Below are 22,554 nucleotides of genomic sequence, written 5' to 3' on the forward strand. Positions count from 1 at the left end.
CCTTTATGATTTTTATTCTTACCTAACTAAATCTTTGGTTTTAATGTTAAATGCTGTAATTGCTGTGTGGCTGGGAGGGTGGGGTGGTAGCGGGTAGACAGCACAAGGGTGAACATCAGCACACGCTGCACACACACAAAACGTCCCAGAGCCTGTGGTCTGAATCAGACTTACAATGATATGCATCCCAAGTCATGCATAAAACAAAGTGCACACAAACCTGATGGAAACAGAAATGCAGGGGTCTTTTAGATCTAGGGCTCTAATGAATGAAAGAAAGGAGAGAGCGTGGGATGTGTGGGAGAACATAAGGGAGACCAGAAAAATGATGTAGTTAAGAGGATGGGTTTTTTTCATCTTAGCAGAGTACTTATCTATATATAAAATAAACTTTCAGAAAACAAAGGGCCAATAAAAACAGAGCTGATAACATCAGTGTACTCTATGCATGTACTGAATGACTGGCAGCTATTTTTAGCAGTCGACAGCATAAGGAAGAACTACTGTTAATGCTACAAGCTGGTTTTGTTAACGCTTGGAGACAAATGAGTGGGATTCCTTAACTAGTTGAGTTCCTAAATTGACTTCCCAGGCCTCTGCTATCTCCTCAGCCTACTTTGGGCCAGTGTGATGTAGTAATTAAAGCACGAGATCTGGGGCTAGATCCTTGGGCCTGGGCTGAGCTGCACTCAGTACTGGACCTGAGTGGGGTGGAGCAGAGGTGGCCTGAAGCCATCTTTATGTCCTGCCAGTTCTGAGCTGGCCATGGCCTGGCTCAGTTTCTGGAGCAAGTTAGAGTAGCATAAGGGTTGGTCTAAGTTGCACTGGGGCTTAGCCTCAAAGGAGCTGGGTATCTTTGGAGTCCAATGGTGCTCTAGTCCCACTCTCTCTCCCCCCAGCCATGCCAGCTGCACCAGTGGGGCTGGGAAGGGGTGGTATAGAATTGACTGCACAGGCCCTATACCATCTTCTGGGGTTAGGACTTCTAGTTTCTCTTCACATTTCTGGCACCACCTGATGTACAGCCCTGGGTGTTAACCTCTCTGTGCCTCAGTGTGCTTCTCTAATGAATTCATGTCTGGTAGTCAGGGCCTCCTGGACTCCATGGCACAAAGAGACCAAACTCTGCAGCCACAACCCCTAAAATCCACTGTGACATTAACTGATCACCCTTCTGTTCCCCTCTCCTCAATCCCCACACGTGCGATGGCTCAGACCTGAAGGTGCTCAAGGATGTGAAATTCATGGGCAGTAGTTTTCAAGGATGGGTTCTTTCTCTGTACTTTCCTGAGAGGTTTAGCTCCCACGGTGTTCTTCAGGCAGCCAGGCTCAGAACCTCCTTTCCCCCTCATGCGTGCCAGGGAAGGGGGAGCTTATACCTATCTTCAGCAGCTCATTACCCTGGCTCCCAAGGTCCTGGCGGCTGTACTGTTTGTTCTCCAGGCCACCTGGCTTGCCAGCCTACACCTCTGGTTCCCCTTTGCCTGGCTGTAAGCTGGCCTCCAGCTCTGGCTTCCCACCTGCTGCCCAGTTACATGGTACAGTGCAGAGCATGAATTCCAATCAATGCCCTCTTGTGGAGAAATCTGGAGAGCAAGAGGCAGGTTCCAGAAGGGTGGGGAGAGAGACTCAAAATCAGGTGCTTGGCTGCAACAAAATGGCAAATTCTCCAGCAAAAATGCTGAACTTCAAGGGATCTTAGGAAAATGCCAGATTCCACAGATACTGAATTGCAGAGTCCACTGGGCCCTGACTGAGGTGAATGGTTCAGTTCACACCTCTCAACGCTGTTGTTTCAGACTCTCTGCAGACTCAGGCAGGCATTGCCGTCTTGGTTTACACTATTCGCATTTTAAGATTATGTCTGCAAGCATAAAGGGACAAAACCTTTTTTTGAATGAACGTTGAGATTCTGGGCATGATTTCTGAGGCCAGGAGCAAATTCGGTGTTAAATTCCATTATGTACCTGGGGTCATAGCTCAGAGTAGCTATGTGAGGTGAAGTTAATTGTTTGTAACACTCTCTTCAATGGAAAGTGTTATGTAAGCACACCATATTGTTATCCAGGATATGTACTACTGGCCTTTGCACCCAGAATTGAGCCTTCAGTGTCTGAGAGGCAGCTGCTACGTTGCTACTTCTCAAGACCCATCTAGCTGTCAGATTAAGAGTAGGTGTTTCTGAGCAAGCAAAGATGGTGATTAGACATATGTAAATTTGTTAGGACTCAGCTAAGTGGATTTGCTTTTGGAAACAGTGACTGGTTATCTGTGAGACTCGCTGGTATATTATACACCCTCACAGAGCTCTGGCAGAGCCCCCATCATTTAAAATTAAACAACTGCTCGGGTCCATTTGCCAGAGGGAAGGCAATTTTCTTTCACATGCTTCTGCATCCTTCACCTAAAGAAAGTGCAATCCTTGATTTTAAGGAGAAGACAGCAGCAAGGCTTTGGGAACGGAGAAGAGACCACTACTCTCTTTTCCAGCATGAATTTAAGGTATTTGGGGCCAGATCCTTAGGCCTCACTCCTCCCACTTCGATAGTGCTATGCTGGTATACACCAGCTGAGAATCTGGGCCTCAAAGTGCCAGTTAGCGCTAAACAGCCATAATTAAAACATCTGTATGTTTCCATTTCTGTGCTGCCTGGGTGGCAAGCAGAGATCTCGTGGAGATATTTGCATCATTTGTCATTTTGCAGGACAGTTTGTACTTTTACACCCACCCCAAAGAGATCAGCAGTTTATTACTTGGGTATTGTTTTATGACCACTTTGTAAACTCTCTTTCTCAGTGCACCAGCCAGCTTGAAATGAGGCAGTTTTTCCACAAGAACATTAAATAAACATTCTCATTTGGAATTTTTTTCCATAGGCACGAGTGTGCACTTCCTTTTAGCTCCGTGTAGTCAGTAATCTCCCCCTACCCTGCCCCTCACACTTCGCACACTGCCTATCAACGACAGCCCATTGCCATCGGATAGCCACATGTGCCCGCATGGGGCGCAGAACTGTACTAGCTTCCGTTGTGTGCAGAGCATCTGTGCCCCTACCTTTGTGTGTCAGGAATATCCCAATATGGGTCTATTTAAAGAAAAAAAACTGGTGGGGGGGATTTTAGGACCCCTCCTCCAAATATTTGATAGGGAGCAAACCGGGCTCCCCCATGGTAGCAACTATGGGGAGGAGCAAGGAGCCACGGCAGTGGTGTGAGGTGACAACAGTGCCCAGGGCCCCTTACGTCCAGGTATGTGGGGAGGAGGGGGCAGATTGGCCAACCCCATCCAAGAGTCTTGGAGCGTCAAGACTGGCACCAACACCACCCCTCGCCCCTCAGGAAGTGGCTCAGGGAGAGTGGACAGGAGGATGATAGTCAAATGGTATTTATTATTTAGCATGGGTATTATTGTAGCTCCTAGCCATGTTGTGCTTTTCTTTCCTTGTCTTTCATGGCCCCACTACCATAGCCTCTGAGCACCTCACAATCTGTGATGTATTTATTCTCACCTGGGAGCTAGGTCCATGCTGTTATCCCCATTGTACAGATGGGGAACTGAGGCACAGAGAGACTCAATGACTTGCCCAACTTCATGTAGGTCAGACCTTCTTGGCATCTCTGCTTATGCCCAGAACAGGCGCACCACGGGCAGCCACAGTACAGGCTTCGCCCATGCTGCCCCGCCCATGTCCCTCCACTCTGTTCTGGAGCGACTGCCTCTGGGGGAGTATGAAAGGAGAGTTTTACCATACAGTAAATGGCCTCTCTGCTGAGACAGAGGCTCAGTTAATGATGGTTTGACAGTGTGTGTGTATCAGGAGGGGAACATACATTTCTTCTGAGAAAGGAGACTCTTTCTTGCCTGGAATTACAAACGTGTGGGTCGTTTCCAATCTCCTGCACCAAAGAAGCAGGATGTTCCCTATCAGTCTTTACCAAGCGCTCTGGATGTAGTTTTGATCCCTGTTTTTCACTCCCATCACTTTTTGTGACTAAGTAGCAACTGATCTCCTATGTAGGCTAGAGCAGAACAAAATTCTGCAGACCTACCACATAGATCACCACCTCCGTCTTGTAGGACACCTGGGGGAGGGGGGACTGTTATGGGAAACATCCTTGCTGTGTGCATAGCAGGACTCATCCTTCAGTATTTCGTTTTCCCCTTGGAATCTTCTGCGCATGCACTGAAAACAGACACAGAGCTGGTTGCCAAGCAGCAGTTATTATCAGTGAGCTGAATAATAAGTTGACACCAATTCACAGAAGCCCACAAACTATCCACTTTAAGATGCTCCTGGCAGCTCCGTCTGTGTGGGAAGAGTCCCTCTATTGCAAAAACGATAGCAAAAAGAGACGAGCGTCAGGCTGCCTCCAGAGAAATACTAAAATGTCTTTGTTCAACAACAGAACAAGTGAGCTGGAAAGTTTCCTCAGAGACTCTCGCCCGTGGACCAGCCAATCAATAAATTCCAAAAGTGCATCCCCAGTTAGATATGACTTGTCTCCAAAAGCAACATTTGAGCGGTCTGAGTAAGAGTTACGAGAGCATTAGTGCCGCCCTGCTTTAGTGAGATACGTGGGTTTTAGCCTAAACATACCACTTAGCATCTTCTGAGTCTCTTGGAGGACGTATGTGTGCATGTGTGCGTGGGCTGGCAATAAAACAGTATTCGTATGTATGCTGTATTATCCAGACATGACCTTTAAAACAAATAGCTCGGCCACAAAACGATACATGCCTCCCCCACCCCTTCCTTTTTTTGTGTGAGATTTGTGCAGGCACCAAAAGGCTTAAACATGGAGGAACAGTGAGTGCCCCAGACTGAATTCAGCAACACAGGTGGCTGACAGTAGTTTAGTTTTCAGCAGCATGGATTGTGCATCCCTGGCTTGCTAAAAGTTTGAAGATCGTGATCTTGGTGCAGGAATGGCTGGGTGACAGTCCACAGCCTGTACTATGCAGGAAGTCGAACTAGATGACTGTAATGGTCCCATCTCTGTATAGATGTCTAGGGCGCCCTGGGTGAGAGATCTTTTTCACTGTTTTTCCCTTAAGAATGAAGAATATTTCTCCCTCTGATTTCTTTCCTAGCATTCTATTGCGACTTCCTTATTGCTTTGCTATGAAACTCTATCTCCAGTTAAAACTGTAACGTTTTGTCTTCGCCTGACAGAAATTGTCATGTGGAGACAAGACCTAGCTGATTTGGGGAAGGCCGCCCTCCAAAAAAACCAAAAAAAAACCCTGGATATCAAAAAAAGCTGGAATTTGTGTTTAAATCCAGGTTGGCTAATTAATAAGCCGCTTTAATATGTCTGCTCATCAAACACCCAAATTGTGTTTCTCCCAAAGAGGAAGTTTCGTATCTGGAGCTGGGTCACATAACCTCACTTAATGCTGCGCTGTACTCTTGAAAGCATGTGTGTTTCTTTTTATTAGTCTGCATGCATCCCACCTAGCAACACTCTTCTATGTCTCTCCACCAGGGGGCACCCTTCTGCCAGGGAGCGAGCCCACAGTGGACACGGTGTCAGTGCAGCCCATCCCAGCCTACTGGTATTACGTTATGGCCGCCGGAGGTGCTGTTCTGGTGCTGGTCTCCGTCGCGCTGGCCCTTGTGCTCCACTACCACCGGTTCCGCTATGCGGCCAAGAAGAGTGATCACGCCATCACCTACAAAACCTCCCACTATACCAACGGGGCCCCTTTGGCAGTGGAGCCCACCTTAACAATAAAACTAGAGCAAGACCACAGCTCGCACTGCTGAGAGCCGAACAGGAGCAAGAACAAAACACAAAAACAAAATTTAAGACTTCAAATACGTTGCCTCGATTTTTGCACTTTTCTCCTCACCTAGCGTCTGTGTGAACTCTAGACATCTCTGTCCCTGTCCCCTACCTTTCCCAGCCTTTCCTGTTCTTTTACAACCTCTAAACTAATGCTGCAGCTTGGATCGCCAGAAGAGAGTGCCCGCCCATGTCACTTTGAAAGGGAATGCTCCTCTTTATTATTTTCAAAGACTGATTCTCCCAGTAGGCAACCTGCAAGGAAACTTGATGGCAAGTCAAGAAGCTGGTGTGCGTGCGTGCATATGTGCGTGTCTATATAAATATATGTATGTAAGTGTGCATGGGAGTGTGTGAGGCTGACTGACTGAATGTATATTTAAAAGAGGCCCCTTTTTAACTTGCTTGTATTGCTTCTGCTTACACAGGGAATGTGTTATCCCCTGTGGAAGGCCTGGGATACCATTTGCGATAAATATACTGATTTGTTTACTTGGGGAAGAGAACAATGCTTTTTGTTGCCTTATCTAGCTTTGGCTGGGTTTATATTTCATATCGTAACGTCAGCGGGTGCATAATGAGAAGAACAGGCCATGCTGGACAGTCCAAAAGACCCCCTTGGATGGTGGGAAGGATCCAGAGAGGTTCATCGCCATTCAAAATTAAGACCTGTCTTATTATTTCTTCAGCCAGCATAACACAGCCATTGTTTGGTAGCGGAAACCACCTCCCACCCCACCCCTGTCCAGAAGTGAATCTATTTCAAGTTGCCTTATAACAGAGAAGCTCATAAAGAATGTTTAGTTTATATCTGTTAAACCCAGCCTTGGAGTAATGTGTAGACTTAAAGCAGATCTAAGGTGGATGTTAAATACTGTAGTTTCTTGAATCTGAGGTTTATTTATTTTTTAAGGAACCTCACTCCGGATGCTGATGTTTTTATGTTTATCTTTTTGCAGGGGAAGTGGGAATCCTCTTCCTTGTCATTTTACTAGAAATTTACAAAAGACGAGTCTAATTTACCTTCTGTTTTCTCTGCCCAAGTTCGTAGCTGCTGGATCATAAAATGGCTAATTGACTTTCTAGAATGTCAATTAGTTTTGCATTTGCTAATGTTCTGCTTCTTAGAGCATCAGTAACATCTAGCAAACAAAACACTAGCAGATAGGCCTGGTGAAATCCAGATATTGCTGCATCTTTAACTTAGGAGAAATAATGGAAACCAAGATACGCCTCCACCTATTGATTGGCTCTGAAGTAATGCAATGAAAATGCCTTATATAAATTACCAAGCGATGACACGCAAAGGTGGTTTGAATCATTAAGTCTGATCTATTTGTGCAGAATGCGCCTCCATGGAACACAGTTCAGGCTTTTTCATGTTCGGTTGTGGCAAGTGATCAGATTCCCCCCATTAAGACATCCAGCCACCCTTTCTGCTCTCTGCCCCCAGAAACAAAGATAACAGTTCTGCTAACTGTCTGCAGTCTTGCTCATTCTGTCAGATCATGAAAGTGTGTCCTGCGCACGCAGGGTTGGCACATATCATGACAGAGATCAGGGCTGCTTGAGTCTTAGCCAATCCCCAATGGCGCACGTTCTTGGGATTGTCACTCTTGTTCTCTCTTTCCCAGCCTTAGTCAGTAGCATGCTTCAGTGCATGCGGCAGTTTACTCTGCCGATTTTGGAGATGCCCGCTTAGTTGGTAACATCACACAGTGCTGCTTTGGTAGGGAGATAGTTTTTAAAGTGCACAACATCTAAAACTGATTCTCCGCGTTGAGCATGTGTGGTAGTGGATGCATCTAGAAAGAGAGAGATGTGCAGAGTTAACACACATCTGGGATTGCAAGCCTGGGGGCCAGGGGACTAAGTGCCTTCCACTCCCATTGCAGTCAGGAGGCACTCAGGGGCATCCATCACCTCTCAGGATGCGTTCAGTACCACGTGAGCCCTAGGAGAGCTTCTTCCAGCATGGAAGTCATTTATTAGTGAGCATCTTCATTATGTAGCACTGGCAGGATCGAACATATCACTTCTGCTATGATATCCCCAACGCTAAGTTATCATAGATAACAATGGACATAAAACATTGAAAGACTGTTGCTGAGTTTTCAGATCAAACCTACAGTTTTCAATAGGGTAGGGAAGCCTCTAGTAATATTTCTGAAGTTGGTACGACATCCCTGTGTAAAATTCTCCTCTTGGCTACACCAAGGCAAGCCTGCCGTGAGGGAGGGTGCTTTGGTGTATCTGAGAGGAGCATTTGAGGGCCAGTGTTAAAAATAAAAATCACCAAAGATGATGACAACAAAAATCACTTAAAGATTTTTACTCCCAATTCTCCCCTTCCTAGAACTGTGACATCCCCAGCATCGCGCAGTTGCCTGTGTGTGAAAATATCTTGTGGAAATTTGAAACTCTTTAAAGATGTATTGTGTGGAATGTAATAAAAGGATGATATTTTTATACAAACATCTGGGGAGGGTTTCTTTGTTTGTTTATGAAAACGACATTGGGCAAACTGACGTTTCATTACACGTTCCCTTCCGAGTGGTAGGGCTCTTTCCTTTAGCAACTAAAAGCTTGATTATGCTTCCATTCAAGTCACTAACAAAAACCTCATGGCAAGCTCCCCAGCTGGTGTACATGAAGTCAGTGTAGGTGTGCCAAGATTATAATCAGCTGAAAATCTGACCCCCCTATGCTCAGGATCAGGTCCTTAACAGTGGCTTTTAGACTCTCTTGTACCATTCCTAGTTAGGAGTTTGGGGCAGCTGAGCCAACACATGATTGTTTAGGGATTTTGCTAAAGTTACTTAAGTGCTAAATAAGCCTGGGACCTATAATTTCATAGTGCCCCAGGGGAAGCTGGCTAAATTGCACTTAATCCCTACACGAGATACACACACTATACCATTAAAAGAAAATCGCAACAGGTTTTTAAAAAACCTTTCTGCTCCTCTGAATGTCAGCTGTACAGAAAAGTGGCAGCGGTTTGTTCACCATTGCCAGGAGTTTGTCACGTGGACTGGCACAGTGTTTAGAATTAAATGGTCAAGGCAGCGTGGGCCAGACCCTTGCTGGGGTCTGTGGGCACCACTCCATTAACACCAGTTGAATTGCGCCGGTTTACACCAGCCGAGGACCTTGACCACCCCCCCACCCCCCTCTGCATTTTGTGCTCAAAAGCACCCAAAGAGGCTGATGGCTACTGTAGAGATTGCTCTGGTCGTGAGGGGTAACGTTTTGTAGTTAAAGGACTCCATCATGTAACGATTTTAAACCAAAGCTAAAATACGTAGTGAGGGCCAGAGCGTCAGCTAGTGTCAGTCAACACAGCGCAGTTGCCTTCAGTGCAGCTGACTGGAGCCCCAGGAAGGTGGGGGGTGATTCTCAGCTCACAGAGATGTACCTCTGCTTGAGCTAGCTTGCTAAAAATAGCAGTGTTGCCGGCGTAGTAGGGTGATGGCTCAGGAGAGCCACCCCAGTACAAAAGAAGAGGCGCTCAGCAGCCCTGGGGTTTAGGGTACATCCATGCCGCAGCTGGGAGGCGGAATTTCCAGCTCAGGTAGACGTAGATACTCTCACTCTGATTAAGCTAGCAGCTAAAAAATAGCAGCGAGACCAGGGCAGCTTGGGCTAGCTACCCAAGCCTGGAGACCCTCGGTACGTATGTGGGTGACTAGCCTGAGCCACTGCAGCCACTCTGCTGTTGTTAGCGCTCTAGCTCCAGCAGAGCGACCGCGTGTCTGTCTACCCACATTGGGAAGCAGGGGCCCAGCTGCACTGTAGAAAGCCCGAGGATTAATACAGATGACTCTGGTGTAGTATTTCTCCTTTCCCTGGCCTTTATGTTGGCCTGTGCGTCTTACACTGTCTCAGAAGAGCCAGCAGCTAGGCCTCTGATTTAAAATCTATTTTGAAGCCAGTTCTATTTTTTTCTAAAGAGAACATTTATGTATATATTTATTTTCCTTCGGCATTAAGCTTCAGTCTGACATTCATGTAGCTTTGCAATGGCACTTCCTGGATTTACTTGGATTTCAGGCCAAAATCAAAGAATTCAGAGTTCAAATTTTGTCCTCTTGCTGTGGCTGTACAAATATAAGCATAGCTGAAGAGCTGTAGACCTTTTTTTTTTTTTTGCTTTAATTGTGCAGATCACTGGCACGCCAACACTCATAATTTGCATTTCGTACACTTCAGTGACCATCCAAGCAAAATGCAAAACAAACATGCACAAAAAAGAGAGCGGGAGAGAAAATGTTGACGGTCTCACTATGAGCAAAAATCTTTAAGTAAGCAAATGAAAAGGGAGGGGTAGTTCGGGGGTTAATTACGCCTTATATACTTCACACACAAGTTGACCAAGCTTGAAACAGGAGCACATACAGGCTGGATGGGGAGCATGTCATGCACAAACAGCCAAAATTAGCACGATTGCAAAAAACAAAGCGTACGTGCAATTCCAGTAAGCTCTCTTCAGCAGTAAATATGAAGCACTGAGTTCATCCCTAAAAAGCAATCTCAAAAGGGTAGTGCAGGGGTGGTCAACAGGCAAACTGCGGGCCAAATCCAGACCACCAGATGCTTTTGAATGGACTCTGCAATCTTTTTATTTACTTATCGTTATTATTGGAGGGTTTTTTAATTATTTTCTCTGGAATCTAGACATTGCCCGTACCTTGACCAAGAAATTTGGCCCTTGACAAAAAATAATTGACTACCTCTGCGGTAGAGCTTTCCTGGGAAGGGCCAGCTGAACAGTGAAGGATCAGCGTTCCAATATGCAGCATTCCCTTCTTTTAGAGCAAAGAATGGAAGCAGCTCATGTCTATTGTGCAATAGGCAGAAGGCCCAGAGGCAGCCTCCGCAGTTATATACACAAAGTGATTGTGAGTATCTTTGTCATCATAACCACACCTTTGTGGATGTAACCTGGAGCTGTACTCCTGGAGACATACCCTGAGCGTGCTGACAGATAACGAAATACAATCAGTCGTTGCATGATTGAAGGAAGACTTGAGGGGCTTGTGTTAGTGACGCAGGGCTTTGCCTACACTTTAAACACTATAGTAGTGCTTCAGTGTAGACACTACCTATGCCAAGGGGCGACTCCCATCAGCGCAGATAATCCACCTCCCCCAGAGGAGGTAGCTAGGTCACCAGACTAATTCTTCCATCAACCTAGCGCTGTCCACTTAAATACGCCACTCAAGGGGGTGGATTTTTTAAACTCCAAACAACATAGTTAAACCAACCTAGTTCTCTAGTGTAGACCTGGCCTTAGGAGAATAACTGCAATAGGTTCATGGAGTTCAGTTCTCAGCTTCAGTATCAGTCCTGTAGTATGAGTAATATAGCAGCTGGTCACACAAGGCACCCATATATATGCTTGAGGAAAAGCAACTCACTCTTCTGTAGCATCAAAGAACACAGGTGATTTAAGGCAAGTGGTTAAGTTCCAATACATAAAGCTATCTTAGCTACAAAACAACTAGGTAGTTAACTTAGGGACCAGGGTCTGATTGGTTGTTGGCTAGGCCAGTTTATACCAGCTGAAGATCTGGTCCTTAAAATCCCACTGGTCCTTCAGGACAGGAGGGAGGTTTTTTTGGTTTGCTTGCTTTTACAGGAACTCAAGGTTATTCAATGGAATTCAACCTGCAGGACAATTAGAATTTTGAAGTGCTAGGCTTCCATGTTGGTCTAAATCTAAGCTAAGTGGAGTTGACAAGTGTAAGTGGATCAGAAGCAAAACCACTGTCTGTACACGTCACTCAAAACTATGGCCAGAAAGGTTCATTTAAATGCTCGTATACTGGTGGGACTGTTTCTGTGTATACAATATGTAAGTACTTACTTAGTTTTTCCTCTAATTTAAAATAGTTCCATTTGTAGGGACAAGGTGGGTGAGTTTCTTTGGTGCATTTGTTGCCTGTGAAACAGACCAGATTAACTATCTTGGAGGCTGAAACGGCCTGTTTAGCCACCAATGAATCACTGCATGGGTGTTTTCTGTGCTTGGCCTCTTTGCTGAGAGTGCCATTGTATGGCAATTCTGACAATAGCTTTTGATTGCTCTGTGATTAATTGTGAAGGATCATATTTATGCCAGAAAAGTATGTTCACAGTAATCAGCCTTTACGGGTGACTCTGGACACCAAAGTGAAGCCAAGGTATTTGATGATTGTATTTGTATGATGGAAGCACCTGTAGGCTGAAGCTCCATTGTGCTAAGGACAATAGGTACAGACACCATGCATAGTAAGTGTGCATCTGCCTGAATATTCTACTCATTGTAGGACAGGACAAAAGAAGCAGCAACAAATCACAGCATTAAAGAAGAAAAAAATCGTGGGCTGTGCTGTTGAAAGTTCTGGGCTGCTTCCTTCTTGGGCTACCCCTTCACATTGAGGGTGTGACTTAGATGAAGACTTGCACAAGATCCAGAAGGTGCAATAATTAGTCAGTCAGCAACATGACTGGACACACACTGGGCCAAATGTCTTGCTGGGAGAACACCACTGATTTCTGGGCAGCTCCCCCAGGAGTGCATATAGCAGAGAGCATCAATAATTGGATTTTGTTTCTCGTGTGATAGGATACATGTGCTTTTCCTGAGCTGTGAACTGAGGAGGTGAGAGTCTGCTCTCCTTGACACTGGTTTTGCACTGCCAGGCTTACAAGACTTCAGCACAGCTTTTCCTGATTTACACCAGAATAAGTGGCAGCAGAATCAGGCTCAAAGACTCCAGGCAGGGACCAGAAGCTAGACAGCATCCTGGCTCTTGGCCACAGCACTTCCGTCAGTGTCTTCGGTGACGCTGATAGCAATCCCAGAAGTGACTGCCAGTTTGAGGGATAGCGTCAATACCCATTATCCAAAACAACGGCAAGAAGGAGGGAGATAAAAAGATCAAGAGGAAGCAGAGCAGCTCCTTTCTTTTCTCCTCACCCTTTTTAGTGTTCATGAAAGGTGGTGGCTTGGCAGCTCTAGCCACCAAACGTGGCCGAGCTATCTTCAGTCTGCCCTGCCAATGCGGCTCGGCCCTGTTCTGCAGGGAGCACCTGTCAGTGTGAGATGATAGGTCGGTCTCCACACACATTCAACATTCGGCCGGAAATGACAACCGGCAGCACCAACGTAAAGAGTTGTGTTTTGTCACGTGGGCAACTAACTGCACAACGGACATCAGATTGGAAACAACTTTCCCTGATCACCGCCCTGGGATGGCGTTGAACCAGTGACCTGCACGGGAAGGGCTCCATTAGGAATCACTTCGCTCAGCCAGCTGCCTAGATAGCTAAGCACAGCGGCACCAGGGGCACAACAGCAGCATAGTCTGTTGCTTACTCTGTACATTAGAAGGAGTGAGAGCAAAATATCTGTTAGCCATCTGGTCGTGTCGCCTCAGGAGACCAGGCAGTTTCTGATTATACGATTTGTGCGTGTGCACACCAGGGCAGGAGACAGTCAAGCGATATTCCAACACTGGGTAGCATAGCACAGATGTTGGTACGTCTGCTCATCATTAGACACATCTGCAATCTGCATCATTTCACCGCAGCTTTCATTGGTGATATGCAAAAATCAGAAGCCTTCCAGGAGCTTATGTGGAACCACTTAAGACTCTAATGATGGGGAGGGGGGGCCCTTCGTTTGCCACATAACTGCTAAAGTCAGCCCTGGCATGACATCATTGCTGAATCTCTCACATCCACTTTGTTCTTATTGCTTCCCATGCCAATCTGTTAGGGACCAAAATGTATGACCAACCCCCTGTCTGGAGGCCTGATCCCATACCATTGAAATGGTCGGGACTCTTGAGATTAACTTCAATGGGAGCAGGCTGAGGCCGTAGGGAGGAAGCTTTCTGAAGAAAGAGGGATATGACTCTACTTCCTCCGTGCTCTTGTCCCCTCCTGTTTATCCTTGCACCTTTCTTTCTGAATCACCATTCTTTAGTTTTTCTTTTTTAGCGAAAATCCCTCTATCTATATTTAACTGAAAACGCAAACTGACCCTGAGGTTCACATGGATTCAGAACGTAGCACACAGCAAGAGCAGGAGAATGTGCCTCTCGATCCATCTGCACAGCAGCTGACGGGTGTAATTCCCAGCCTGGGTGACATACCGAAGCTAGCTCTGCTCGAGCTACCGTGCAAACAACAGCAGCGTGGTTGCAGCAGCACAGGTGGTGGGGAGGGCTAGCCACCCAAGTACCACCCCATCCGACATCCTATGTACATACTTGGGCAGCAAGCCCAAGCTCCCCCCTGTGCCACCATGGCCACATGGCTATTTTTAACATGCTAACTGGGGCAGAGCTAGTGCGTGCACGTCTAGCCAAGCCGGGAAATACTCCTCCAGCTGCTGTATAGGTGTGTCCATAGTGACATACACTGTCATGCGCCCCATCCAACAAGGACAAGTGCAGAGTCCTGCACTTAGGACGGAAGAATCCAATGCAGCGCTACAGACTAGGGACCGAATGGCTAGGCAGCAGTTCTGCAGAGAAGGACCTAGGGGTGACAGTGGACGAGAAGCTGGATATGAGTCAACAGTGTGCCCTTGTTGCCAAGAAGGCCAATGGCATTTTGGGGTGTATAAGTAGGGGCATAGCCAGCAGATTGAGGGACGTGATCGTTCCCTTCTATTCGACATTGGTGAGGCCTCATCTGGAGTACTGTGTCCAGTTTTGGGCCCCACACTACAAGAAGGATGTGGAGAAATTGGAGAGAATCCAGCGAAGGGCAACAAAAATGATTAGGGGACTGGAACACATGAGTTATGAGGAGATGCTGAGGGAACTGGGATTGTTTAGTCTACGGAAGAGAAGAATGAGGGGGGATTTGATAGCTGCTTTTAACTACCTGAAAGGTGGTTCCAAAGAGGATGGATCTAGGCTATTCTCAGTGATAGCAGATGACAGGACAAGGAGTAATGGTCTCAAGTTGCAGTGGGGGAGGTTTAGGTTGGATATTAGGAAAAACTTTTTCACTAGGAGGGTGGTGAAACACTGGAATGCGTTACCTAGGGAGATGGTGGAATCCCCTTCCTTAGAAGTTTTTAAGGTCAGGCTTGACAAAGACCTAACTGGGATGATTTAGTTGGGATTGGTCCTGCTCTGGGCAGGGGGCTGGACCAGATGGCCTCCAGAGGTCCCTTCCAACTCTGTTATTCTATGATTCTATGATCCCTTTCTGAGCTCTGAGCTTAGTCCCAAACCAGGGCTTCCTGGGAGGTGCTTTAAATACAAAGTACAGGAGTTACAATACCAAGCAAGACGGTCAAGCTGATACTAGGGGCTTTTTTCCTTTTATGTTAAGCTCTATCCAAAACACAGCTCTCCTTTAAAATTGGGCAGGGATTTAGTCTGTGTGTAAATTAAGTGTGTTTAGTGTTTGGGGGGAAAATTGTTTGGAAATGGTGCGGATACATCATTTTGAAAAACAGCTACTAAGCATATGAGATAGTAACCCTTCATGCGGTGCGTGTGTTTGTGAAGTGTTTTTCCATTCGCTCACATTGGGACCTATCCACCTCACAAGCATCTGGTGATCACATCTATAGAGACAACACTGCAGTGGGGAAGCGAAATGAAGCAATGGCAAGGTGGGCTGCTTCACGACAACAAAACAAAACGACGTACATTTGAGTTGTTATTCTGCTATTTAAAAAAAAGAGCTAGAAATAAACAATTGAAGGAAGTAAAAGGCTCGTTAAAAGGATGTTAAAAGTTGAGCCCTTATTCCTTATGGACAGAGAAGTTCTAGTTTTCTCGACAGCATTTTTGATATGGCATGCAAATACTGGTGCCCTGCTTTATATGGAATCTAGACCACCCAACATTACACAATGTTACAGGCCTTTGGGGGACATATTTCTGCAGTGTGGTCTTGTGTGCCTCGTTCTAGTATTGCACTCTATGTGTAAAGAACCATAGAGATTATATGATATCACCCAGTAATGTGCGACATTCATAGCAGAGGACCAAAGGCGTTGCAATGCGTAGATACAGTGGCGCTGAGCTTATGGGTTCATGGAAATGACAGATAGAAGAGTGCTGGTAGTGATGACCTTTAAAAGCTTCTATGTTAGCTTCCCTCCTGCTGACCTGAGTCAGGAAGATACTTAAGCACACATTCTACCCCAACTCTAGTCAGCAAAACACATAAGGGTGTATTTAACTTTAAGCTTTGCTGACCTGGGCTGCTTTTCCTGAATCAGGCCCTTAATCGATACCACTACTACTAATGCCTAGCTTATACATAGCACTGGGCATCCATAGACCCCACGGTGCTTACAAAGGAAGTCAGTATCATTATCTCCATTTCCAGGGAGGGAGGTGACTTGCATCCCTCATAGGATGGTGGCAGAGCTGGGACTAAGACAGAGGTCTCCTGAGTTCCAGGCCACTACTCTGTCCACTAGGCAACACTACCTCCTTAGTAAATGTAACGCAGACCTAGCAAACACCAAAAACACAAAGGCAACTGACATTCCAAAGATAGTTGTTGTAGGTCAGTTAGTCCATTTCCTGCCAATGCAAGGATTATTCTCTGCAGTACATTTCCAGCCTTTCCTTTATGAAAATATTACAGTAGCCTATGATAGTCCATTTTTCTGCTAGCACAAGGCTGGTCCCCACATTATATTGCCCAGCTCTCCCTTTTTTAAAATACTGGCATGATCCACATTCCTACTAAGGCAAGAGAGTATTGGCCCAAAACACTTGTAAACTGTAGGGCTTCAGATCATTCCTCTAAATATTTTTAAAAGAAATGGCTCTGTTTTAAATGGCTGAGGCAATAAAAGTTCCCAGGTGGGCAGGACAACTTTAACCCTGAGTGTCCATGCATGTACGAGTTTAATATATCAAGCTGTACTGTGCATTATTGTTTGGTCACATGGTGGTACTCAGTCTCTCTGGTCACCAACACTGCATTATAATCACTCATTTACAATTGCTCTCAGGCTCTGCTGCCCACTCAACATGTTGTCTCTCCAGCGGATGGGGTAGTGATAAGTGTGTAAGTGGACGTGATGCGTATGTAGGTGGATTTCTTTCTTTGGGGAAATTCCCAGTGCACTGTGTCAGCAAATCGTGTGCTGTTATCTTAGGCGATCACTTTGGGATTCGATCAGATTTCAAAGTACACCAAGAATGCAAAATAAACTAGAGTAATTCAGATACTTTCTTAAAAAAAAAGAAAAGAAATAGACCTTTGCATACATCACTGATGAGTGAAATGCAATGAAAAACTGGAGTTATATATGAATCACCGTCACAGAGCTCGGGCAGCTCACCTCAGTCTGATGTCTACAAAATCCCTACAAGGTTCTTCTAAGTAAAGTGTGTCATGTACATGGCAGCTGTAGTATTTGGGAGCAGACAAACCCAAAGCAGCTCAGGTTCTGACGACGTGCAAAGGTCAGTGAACCTGGAAGCTTTCCTGCCTTGCGAAATAGTAGTGTTTGCATCATGACACTGCTACATTGTGAGCCCATGTTCTGGGAACCCATCCTCAGAGCACCAGTAGGGTTCCACAGGGAAAGCAGCCTGTCAAGTTGAGGTCTAACTGATTGTGAGCTCCCAAGGCAATGTTGTAGCTAAGAAAGGAAATGCAAACATTGGATCCATGAGCAGAGGAATATCAAATGAGAGGAGGTAGGTAATATTAACTCTGTATAGGGCATTAGTGAGACCATTACTGGAACACTGTGTCCAGTTCTGGCGTCCACACTTCAAAAAGGATGTTGACAAATTGGAAAGAGTTCAGAAAATAGCTAGAAGAATGATTTGAGGTCTGGAAAACTGGCCTTCTAGACATAGAAACAGGCCCCCTAGAGAGAAATGTATGGGTGTGATGCAAAATTTACTGAGCGTGGTTCTGTTGTGGCCTATGTTGTAGGTAGGCATGCTGGTTTTGAGATGTCAGGTGTTGTGAACAAGTGTCATTCCCTCAACAATGCCACTGCACTGAAACCGAACTTCATAGACCAAAGCGGGGCTGGTTGGGTGGGCTTAAAGCCATTTACCCAGCACACTGACTGAGACATACACATGCATATTGGCTCCAGACTACACTGACATCTCTATGCTGTTTTCACATACAACGTAAGCCCAATCTGAGCAAAAGCAGCAAAAAAGGTCAGCACATTACCTCCTATGTCACATCCCCTGCAATCATTATGGTCAGTCACTTTTTTAAAGCAATGTACATTTAGCCTCCTAATGTCTCTGAAAATACCAACCTCTGTCCTGCTAGCCCCATGTCTTGAGCTGGTATGTTCATTCTATTTAAGATGTTTCAACTACATTGATTAAAACCTCCTCATCTTCCTTTTTCAGGATTCATAAATTAGCCTTTTAGCTTGCTGGCAGTGATCTCAGATACAATAGATAACCGTCTCTGCTAGGCATCCGGCCATTTCGAAAGCCATCACTTACGTTGGCTTCATCTTTACTGCTTTTCAGCGTGAATAGCTGGAGGTTCGTAGCCATAATTTAACACATTTTTCTTAAAAAGGGCCTTTCACACCGGGCAAAGCTTTCAAATGCATCATACTTAAATAGAGTTTCACTTAACTTTCTTGCATAACTTTCCTTAATGATTTTTTCATTTAAAATTTTCAAGTAAATTGAGTACATGTGAAAGCTAGCAGATGGACAGCCCTTGAAGAATGAAAGCCTTCTGTTTATGCACAGGAGAGGTGAATTAAATCCTGTTTATGCACATGACGGGCGTGGCACAACACTTGGGCAGGTCATGGTTCTGACAACGTGCCTTGAACCTGACAGAGGGAGTACGTCCAAGGGGTCAGTTTTTATGGCCCACCCAGGTCTTCACATCTGTGCTGAGACTTGTCAACAAAGGTGCTAATTTATGCCAAATGCAGGGCTGTTTTCTGCGATGGGAGCGCATAGCTGCTAGGAACTGGATGTGAGTCTAGTGGTCTCAGCGCCACGGGCCACCAAACAGCCAAGGCTGATTTTGCTAATTACTTGGTATGGAAAAAAGAAGGGTTTTTTTGGTTTCGTCCATAGACAGTGCATTGGAGCAGATACATGACATCACAAACAAGTTGATGGCAATAGAATGCTGTGTGATAAATAGAGGATCCTGGCTCTGCTACAGGACTATGCTGAAAGAGGAAATGGATTGTGTGGGAGAAAGCTCTTCAAACACAAATATCAGCAATATTAGCAAAGGGAATAGAGACAATTGCTAGCAGAGTAAATAGCTTTTTGTATAAACGTTCTCTTTATTCAAGTTTTCCCCAGTGCTCAGTTCTCCCTTTAAGGCTTGGAAAATTGATGTTCTTTCAAAAGTGTTGATTACCCGATACACTTTTAGTTCCGTCCTGCTCACCAAAGCTAGTTGAGAAGAAACTAAAACAGAGTTCTTGTGGCACCTTAGAGACTAACCAATTTATTTGAGCATAAGCTTTCGTGAGCTACAGCTCACTTCATCGGATGAAGTGAGTTGTAGCTCACGAAAGCTTATGCTCAAATAAATTGGTTAGTCTCTAAGGTGCCACAAGTACTCCTTTTCTTTTTGCGAATACAGACTAACACGGCTGTTACTCTAAAACAGAGTTGAGTTTCTAATGCGTTTTTGGACAAAATGAATAGCCTTTGGAAGAGCCTGAGGCAGGCATCTACTCTGCTGCCTCAGTGGAGTCCAGCGATTCCCTTTCCAGGCCGTGGGCCAAATGCTAGCTTAATTTATGCTCATGCTATCTATGTTTTCAAAATGGTTGCATGGGTGAAACTGACAGCAGAATTTGACCTCTTGTTTCCTGCTTGATGATTAGCTTGAAGTACTTTCTGAGTGATTTTTGTACATGAACAATTCCAAATACTTGCACGAGGCCCTCAGGCAGTTCTTCAGATCCTAAAAGGTTTCCATCTGGGTGGGTCAAGTCCCAGAAGTGCTCAGAAATCAGGTGAACTTGCTCCTTCTTTTTTGAAAAGCTACTGATAGCAGGGCCTCAGCTCAATTTATTGGGTCTCTCTCTCTCTCTACATTCATCACTGATCATTATGAGGGACAGAAGCGGTCCCTTCTGTGTTCGTATTCCCATCTTCACTTGAAAATTAAAAGAAACATTTTTAACTACTTGAATAATGAGGGTGAAGGGAAATGCTATGCTAATGACTATGTGGGAAAATAATAGCATTAACACCAGTGTTAAGGACACTGCAATCAGTCTCCAATCTTTCCTTGGGAGCTGAAGTACTGCTGAGCCACCACCTCAAAGATCTAAGTTCAGCCTAGTCTGAGCATATAGAGCTCAAATCTGCATCAACTCCAGCTGCAAAACATTAGATCTGATCTCCTCCAAAGTTTAGGTGATTTGGACCTGAGGTTTTATATTGGGCTTATCTCTAGGTCTGGAGTGAGAGACCTGTAAATAGGTGAACCATTCCATTCTATATCCTTATGCTATGAAAGTTAAATCCCAAACTCACAGGCTTTTCAGTCTGTGTTATTGTTTCCTGCTAATAAGGTGCCTGATCCAAAGCCCGGTGAAGTCAATGAAAAACTCCCATTGACTTTAGTAGGTTCTGGGATCAGGCCCAAAGGCTGGGGAACGTAGATACTTCTGTTCCATCCAGGTCTCTCACCCTCCCTTTATGCCTGATTCAAACAGAGCATCTGAATTACCGTCTAGAAGTGCCTCTCTGCATTCTGACAGGTTTCAGAGTCACAGCCGTGTTAGTCTGTATTCGCAAAAAGAAAAGGCGTACTTGTGGCATGCTCAAATAAATTGGTTAGTCTCTAAGGTGCCACAAGTACTCCTTCTCTCTGCATTCTGTGACCTCTCCAGGCAGGAGCTTTCTATTTAAAGCCATGGTGCCCAATAAATGACACCATTTCGATGTGGAGCTCATTGCACTGACGATAATGATGGTGGTACTGAACATTCTTGGCAGGATTGCCACAGTGGCCTAGTAGTGGTGGTGCTTTCCCATGTAAACACCCACTGTTAAGTTCCCAGTTCTGGATTCATTTCTCCTGAAGAGGCCAGGAACTATGAGGAGAGACAGTGGAACAAACTACTTACACCTGCAGTGAATTTGGCCCACCAGGCCCTTGAAGGAAGGCATGCCTCATGCTGCTTAATGGCCCAGTGAGCTCCCTTTTCTCATATTGCCTTTAAAGAAGCCTGTTTTACATAGGGTGAGTGCTCAGTAATTCTGGCCTCTTTAAGGCACCCCAACATTGAGCATCTCAACACTTACTCATTTGGCCCTGTAGGAGCAACATTGATGTGTTCGGAAGGAGAATTGCACCCAGTCTCTCCTTAACCAGAACGATGGTGGGGCTTTGATGGCGTGGTGGGAATCTAGGGGTCGGTTTGGGACAGAGAGGAGGAGCTCTTGAGGGGGACAGTGCTGCTGATATACACCCAGGCTTCTAGGCTAATGCACATGGAGGCAGTGATGGATAGACTATTGATTGTGTTTTCTAAGGCACTGAAGTTCTTTCCCTCTTGATAAGTGTTGATGGGGTAACAGTTCAAACTACTCAATGGATGTGTGTATGTCTTTTTCCCCTTCTTGTCAAGCGTAGTCATGCTGCGATATAAATTGCCCTAACTCACTAAATGAATAGTATTAAGCTGGAGTTCTTGAAAACAGTAGACCCCGATACAAATTTCTGAACAGAGGCACCTGTGTAACAGTCTCATGGCAAACACATTAATTTAGGTTTAATCAGGAGCCTGCAATTTTTGGAAAGGCCCTTAGACGTTGCTTTTTAGGCACACTACACTTCTTTGGCCTTGTCATTTTAGGTGATTTTTTAAAATTACATTGATCTCTTTCTTCTTTTGCAACTCGTGTGAGATACACAACAGTAGCTTATATTCTCAAAAGTGTCTCTTTTTGGAGTGTGCAACTTGAGACACTTTGTAGGAGTCTGATTTTCAGAAAGCTGGGCCCTCAGCAAGCTTGATCTTCTTTAAGTGTCTCCAGGTGGGCATCCAAAAATCAGAGCTAGTTTTGAAAAATGTAGGCAAGTTTAAATACAAAGGCATTTATCCTGGAATAGAGCTAATACTGGAAAGATTGCACGGCAAAGTAACTTAGCTCTACTCCGACTGTGGCAAGCACATTTGGTTAGTAGGGTTTGATCTATGCTGAACAATAAAAAGAAATATCACCACTAAAAGGCGTTTGGATCAGAGATATGTTAGCATAAATGCCTGAATATGGACACCCAGTTACAAATCTCCCTGTCTCACTCTGTCTCAACCAGCTTTTACATTAAAACTTGTAATGATGATACATGACTTCCTTAAATTACTGCGAATTTATTGGAAACCAAAGAGAAAGTGGGTCATTGGGGCTTTGTGTCCACTAAGATGTATGTGGGATGATGAAATGTAGAGTGTGTTAAATGGATCTACTATTAATGGCAACTAATGATGGGCACTAAGATATTATTGAAAGTTATAAGTAGAATACCCATGACCATGTTAATAATGAGTTATGGCCATTATGAAGACAGTAATGACAATATTTCAATGGTATTCAGATTATCTGGCTTCTTTCTTTTTCCTCTGTTTCGTTTTCTTAAAAGCTGGTCATTTAGTGGGGAAAAAATGTGATGTGATGTACCATGAAGCACCTGTTCTGTTGTACACGCAAGATTATTCACTGGCTTTGGCCATAGCTGTGGAAACTTTTGCAATAGTTCAAACCTGGCAGGTCTCATGACAAAGTGACTGTTTTCAATACTCCAAAA

General features: G+C 45.0%; 1 protein-coding gene across 5 annotated transcripts in view; it reads left to right on the forward strand.

Annotated features, from left to right (window-relative positions):
- NRP2 (neuropilin 2) overlaps positions 1–22,554 on the forward strand; it is a 121,938-nt gene that overhangs the window by 93,354 nt on the left and 6,030 nt on the right. For 2 of the 5 annotated variants that reach the window (XM_037912002.2, XM_037912003.2), the window contains exon 16: positions 5,488–21,945. The exons of the other annotated variants lie outside the window; for them this stretch is intronic. In XM_037912002.2, the coding sequence (XP_037767930.1) occupies positions 5,488–5,768 (281 nt within the window). In that variant the 3' untranslated portion in view covers positions 5,769–21,945. Of the gene's footprint in view, positions 1–5,487; positions 21,946–22,554 lie in introns of those variants that run through there. 5 annotated transcript variants of the gene reach the window in all.

This window comes from Chelonia mydas, chromosome 11 (assembly GCF_015237465.2).
Source record: "Chelonia mydas isolate rCheMyd1 chromosome 11, rCheMyd1.pri.v2, whole genome shotgun sequence".
Classification (NCBI taxonomy): domain Eukaryota; kingdom Metazoa; phylum Chordata; order Testudines; family Cheloniidae; genus Chelonia; species Chelonia mydas.